Genomic DNA, 6,137 nt, shown 5'->3' on the forward strand with positions numbered 1-6,137 from the left:
AGAGAGAGAGAGAGAGAGAGAGAGAGAGAGAGAGAGAGAGAGAGACCTATTCACGTATCCTAAGAGACATGGACATACAGAAGTAGAAATGACACAACTGCCCTGTGTTCAATAGATTGAATGCTCCAGGCCAACTGTTACATCAGGTCTCAGTGTCACTGGACATACCTCATGGCCAACAGATACAACTCAGAGGCACACAACCTACCCCAACTGGCTAAGAAGTCACTTGGCCATCAATAGTGGGGACATAAGCTAAGCTTAAAGCAGCTCAAGGCACAGATGTTTTTCCTCTCTCTGCATCCCAGGTTTCATGTAAAATTTTAAGTTCCATGCTTTGCCAGCCATGCAACATCAGCCCTAGACAATGACTGCCAGACAGTGTTCACCCAAAAGGCCCCACAGAGGCTGTGTATCAAATAGCAGGCAGCAGAGCGATACTGTGCTCTCCCTGGTGGCCAAAGCAGGAGGGGAAATTTGGCACCAAGGTAGTTACTCTCTGAGCCCCAAGGGCAGCCATGGTTACCACCACTACGGTTCTTCCCCATACTCTACAGTGACCCAGAGCTGGGGGCAGGGTTCAGCAAGAAAAATTGCATGTGAGTCTGATGACCTGAGTTAGATACCTGGGCCATATAAAGGTGCAAGGAGAGAATGGACTCCACAAGGCATCCTCCGACCTTCACATATCATGGTAGCTCACACTCGTTCAAGTACACCATAAACTAAAGATTCTTTTTAATGTCTAAAAACTATAACCCAACTGAAACACTATTCTATGTTTACTAGTAATTGGAATTAAAGAAAGTGCATTTGCAGCCTCAGGCTAAAAGTGGGCCACAGAAGGCACACTAGCAGAGGAAACACATCTGTGATAACAGCCAAGAGCAGGAAATCTATTCTCTCCAAGCAAAGACCCCTTTCCAGAGCCAGTTTGTGTTAGCTCCTCAAGCTATCACATGAACACAATGCTTGTCTCAGAGATTACTTGGGTTGCAGAAAACACCCACACACCCACACACAGGCACACACAGACAGAGATCCTGGACAAAGGACCAGCATCAGGACCTATCTCCAAGTACAGAACATTCCTCATAGCCTCCGTAGCCCACAGAGATGGTTCCCTGAAGTTCCTTGAAGATCTTTATTTTTACTTGGATGTGTGTGCAGAGGCTAGAAGATGGAATCGGCTTTCCTGGAGCAGGGGTTGGAGTCAGACAAGCGGTTGCAAGCCATCCAATGTGGATCCTGGAAATTAACTTGAACAGCAAGTGCTTTTAAGTGACAAGTCATCTCTCTACCTTCCCTCTGAGCTTCTGAACCATGACTCTTCAACACACTAGGCAGACAGGCAGATCCTGTCATGGACTGGCAGCAGCATAGTCTTTGTTGTATATGTGCCTGCACACACACGCCAGAGTCAGTGACTGGTGTCTTCTATCACTTTCCAGCTTATCTTGTTAACCCCCAAGGATGGAAACTCCACTTACCTTCTCCAAATACTGGAATTACATCGGTGCACCGCCATGCCTAGCTTTTCCCATGGGTGCTGGGATCTGAACTCAGGTCCTCATGCTTGGACAGCGAACACTCCACACACTGAGTTACTTTCCCAGCACCTAGAATCATGCTCTTAGAGTCTTGTGGCTTAGCTCCAACAGGACGAGTGCCAAGGCTGTGGCTATGACCACATTTCACCTATGCAGCTGCCTACAGACATGCTTAAACACATACAAGAGCTAAATGCTCTTTACAGTAACCCTGTGCAGGAAGGAGACTAGATTCCAAGCCAGCAAGATGAGTCAGAGGGTGTTTCTTTGTTTTTTAAGTCCTTGTTGCACAAGCCTGATGAGCTGAGCTTGATCCCTGGGATCATGGTGGAAGGAAAGAACCAATTCCTGAGTAGGGTAGGTGTGATCTGACACATTTGTGTTCTGGCAAAAGTACATGTGACTACATGCACCTGTGAGTGTACACAACACACACACACACACACACACACACACACACACACACACACACACACACACACACACACACACACACACACACACACACGATGGCATATGGAGACTTCCCTGCTCCACCTGCTGTGCCTGGGGGGAAAGCCTGGTATTCGAAATGTCAGAGCCCCAAACCCAACTTAAGCTGGGTGGTGGTGGCACACACCTTTAATCCTAGTTAGTGCTCAGTAGGCAGATTTCTGAGTTCAAGGACAGCCTGGTCTACAGAGAGTGAGTTCTAGGACATCCAGGGCTACATAGAGAAATACTGTCTAGAAAGTAGTAGCAGTGGCAGCTGGGTGGTGGTGGCACAAGCCTTTAATCCCAGCACTTGGGAGGCAGAGGCAGGCAGATTTCTGAGTTCGAGGCCAGCCTGATCTACAGAGTGAGTTCCAGGACATCCAGGGCTACACAGAGAAACCCTGTCCTGAAGGAAGTGGCAATGGCACCTGCTCTGGACAGAGGCAACATGTGCACAGCCTAGGGGATACATGTGATGTCCTTGCTACCATGAAGTCACACAAGTAAAAATAGGAAAAGGGTTTCTTTATTAAAGAAGCCATCTGTGAGTCAGTCTAGTTAAATTAGCACACTTGACATAACACTTTGGATCAGAATATGCCTTCTTTAAAATACATTGGGCTCCACAAGCAAACACCTAAGGGTCAATTCAAGTAGCACTTCAGGAGCCCAGCAGAATATCTGGAAGGGATGGGGCAGCAATCATTCACCTTCCCAGTGCGACAGCCGCTTTCTACAAACACCCGTCAGAAGCTAGCACTGCAACTTTCACACCATGTGGCAGAAGTTGATAAGCAGTTAGGTCAGGAAGGGAGAGTCACGAAGCTGTGGTCTGGGCAAGACCCCGGCTGGGCCCTGTGCCCACTGCCTCACAGACTGCTGAGACTGTACAGCCAAGGAGCGCAGCAGGTACCACCTACGTACGATTCAGTGTCTGGAAGATTCTAGAGATCTGCAGCATGACCGGGCCTGTCTCTGGGTCATTCATCCACTGGGTGCTGTTAAGTGGGTTCTCCAGCATGTCTTCAAATGCTGTGGGAGGAAAACAGAGCTGAGTGGCAGCACCCAAACACCAACAACATACAGAGCCTTTTTCAATGGCCCCGATACACCCTTATGAGCCAACCATAGTGCCTGCCTAAGCTACTGACCAGACTCCAGAGGCAGGGAAGTAGACTGCCTGTGTGATCACAGCACCCTAACTCAGAGCCATCAGCAGGGTAGGGTGGTCAGCTGCCCATGCTTACATCTTTGACAGAGCAATGTGTCTCACAGTACTCCAGCTCATAGTCCACAAAGGGGTAGTCAACAGCCTGGACTCATGGCATTCCAACTCTGGAAAACCACCAGCAGACCCAAAACCATCTGCAAACGCCCTTTCCACACACCACAGGAAACAGCCATAGGAAAAATCCTTGGTACAAATATGCTTTAGCAGATTTTTTTCTTTCTTTCGAGACAGAATCTCTGTGTAGCCCTGGCTGTTCTAGAACTCACTCTGAAGACCAGACTAGGCTTGAACTCAAGAAATCCCCTGCCTCTGCCTCCCAAGTACTGGGATTTACTGCATGTGCCACCAGCAGATTTAATTCCACCATCCTGGAAAAACCTCCATGTTCAACCCTAACACAGTGAACATGTCATGGCAGGCTAGAGCCAGCGCAACAGGCATCATCTGCTCAGCATGTACAGGCCCTGGGTCCATCACTAAAATACAGAGACCCGCCTGCCTCCGCCTTCCACAGTGCTCAGACTAAAGGTGTGCGCCACCGCCACCACTTGGCAAACTGATTTTCTAGAGTTTCACAAAATTAGGGCTGGGAAGATGGCTCAATGGATAAAAGCACTTGCCATGCAAAATTAGGACCTAACTTAATCTCCAGTATTCATATAAAAGGCAGGGCTTTTTTACAAGCACTGCTTGTAATCCCTACTGGGGAGGTGGAGACAGAAGGACCCTGGGGCTTACTGACTAGCCAGCCTACCAGACCAACTCAGCAATTCCCAAGTTAACAAAGGACCTTGTCTCAAAACACATAAAATGGGAGTTGGCAAAATGGTTTAACAAGTAAAGGAGTTTGCCATCAAGTCTGATGACCTGAGTTTAATCCCGGGGACACACAAGGTAGAAGGGAAAAAACCCAACTCTTACAAAATGTCTTTTGACATTCACATGCTGATGTATGGCCTCCCCACACAAGCAAATAATATAAGAAACGTGGTAGGCAGCTGAGGAATGACACCCATGGTTGACCTCTGATGTCCACAGCACGGACACAAGTTCATCTGCACACATATCAACACATATGCATGTACACTACACAGAGGCATGGAAGGCAACTGAGGCACAGACACATGTTCACATACACATGTATACTACACACAGTGACCCTAGAAAATTAAGGCACATCAGGAACATCTGTACCAGGTAATACAGTAACAATTAGCTTTGGTTTCTTTAAAAAACACAAAATATTATGGGAATACATTTTTGTTTTGTTCTAAATAATATACATTTATTTTCTCATAAATATGGAAACTATAAGTAAAACATCAGGGTGCCATTAGACTTCCTTTCCCCTTCAGCCTCTCTTGGCTTGCAGAGGACTGCTTTCTCATTGAGTCTTTACACAGATTTCTTTTTCCTCTGTGTATTTTCTCTCCTAGAATCTTTCCTTCTACAAGAATATCAATATTATTGTTTAAGGTCTCTATCATTAATACATCATCTTCCCTTAACTAACTCTTCAATCCTAATTCCAGTTTCACACTGAAGATGTCTTTTTTTTTTTTTTATGGTGCCATGATAGCATTACTAAGACTGGATAATTTATAAAGATCAATAATTCATTTTCTCATTGTTCTGGTGATGTTGAAGCCATGATCCTGCCAACATCAGGACTAATCTCTGGTTCTCTGGTGGTGCTTTATTGCTTTACCCTCTAGACAGCAGGATCAATTCATCTTCACAGGGTAAAAGAAGAGGAGAGGGAAGTCATTTCCACACATTCTTTTCTTTTCTTCTCTTTGTTATTTGATTGTTTGTGAGAGACATCTCTCATTATGGAGTTCAGACTAGCCTCAAAGACCTGACTAAGACTCCCAAGCACTAGGATCATAGATATGCATCATCATACCAAGCTCTAAAACTCTTTTTTGTTTTGTTTTGTTTTGTTTTTTGTTTGTTTGTTTGTTTTTTTGAGACAGGGTTTCTCTGTATAGCCCTGGCTGTCCTGGAGCTCATTTTGTAGACCAGGCTGGCCTTGAACTCAGAAATCTGCCTGCCTCTGCCTCCCAAGTGCTGGGATTAAAGGCGTGCTCTAAAACTCTTTTATAGCATCATTAATCCTTTATTAATCTAGAGTCCTGAAGATGTAAACATCTTCCAAAAGGCCCATTTCTAAACACTGCTCCACTGGGCACTAAATTTCTCACATATGCATATTGGAAGTGACAAAACACTGGGGCTGAAGAGATGATTCAACAGTTAAGAGTACTTCCAGAGTATCCTTCCATATTTGAGTCCCAGAATCTACACGACAGCTAATAACTGTCTGGAACTCCAGTTCCAGATCTGACTACCTTGTGTAACATCTGAGGGCAATAGGCACAAAAGCAGCCAAAACACTGACATATATAAAATAAAAATAAATAAAATCTTTAAATATGTTCAGCTCATAGCAAAGTATAGGATTTCCACATGAAAGGTTTGAAGGAACACAATATAGTTAATGTCACTCTTCCTGACCCTTCTGAGATTCAGTCTTGTAATAAAACAAGGAAATGTAGAGCCATGTGGTCAGAAGGCTAGGTATAACTTTTAAAGGACTATCTTTATCCCGATGAAATGGCAAAACTCCTTACATATATTGAGAAGCAAAAATCAAGCAATATTTTACATAACTAAACCAGTCACGAATCTGTCAAGGACAGAGGGAGCATGTCAGATATTGACAGACCAAGCCTGACAGTACTTGTGATTGAAAGGGGATTCATCTTTGGGAGTTTGAATTTAAGTCAATGTAAAAATCAATTGTCAGCTGAAAGACTTGTTTTGGATTTGTTCTAATGACTATTTCTTAATTCTAGTTTCCTAGACCAGTTATTATATTT

General features: G+C 44.7%; 1 protein-coding gene across 3 annotated transcripts in view; it reads right to left on the reverse strand.

Annotated features, from left to right (window-relative positions):
- Nucleotides 1–2,534: 2,534 nt before the first annotated feature.
- The window catches only part of Ubac1 (UBA domain containing 1), a 26,704-nt gene continuing 23,101 nt past the window's right edge, over nt 2,535–6,137 (reverse strand). For all 3 annotated transcript variants that reach the window (XM_031369391.1, XM_031369389.1, XM_031369390.1), the window contains one exon: nt 2,535–3,056. In XM_031369391.1, coding sequence (XP_031225251.1) covers nt 3,009–3,056 — 48 coding nt within the window. In that variant the 3' untranslated portion in view covers nt 2,535–3,008. The remainder of the gene's footprint in view (nt 3,057–6,137) is intronic.

Source organism: Mastomys coucha, unplaced genomic scaffold (assembly GCF_008632895.1).
Source record: "Mastomys coucha isolate ucsf_1 unplaced genomic scaffold, UCSF_Mcou_1 pScaffold15, whole genome shotgun sequence".
Taxonomy (NCBI): domain Eukaryota; kingdom Metazoa; phylum Chordata; class Mammalia; order Rodentia; family Muridae; genus Mastomys; species Mastomys coucha.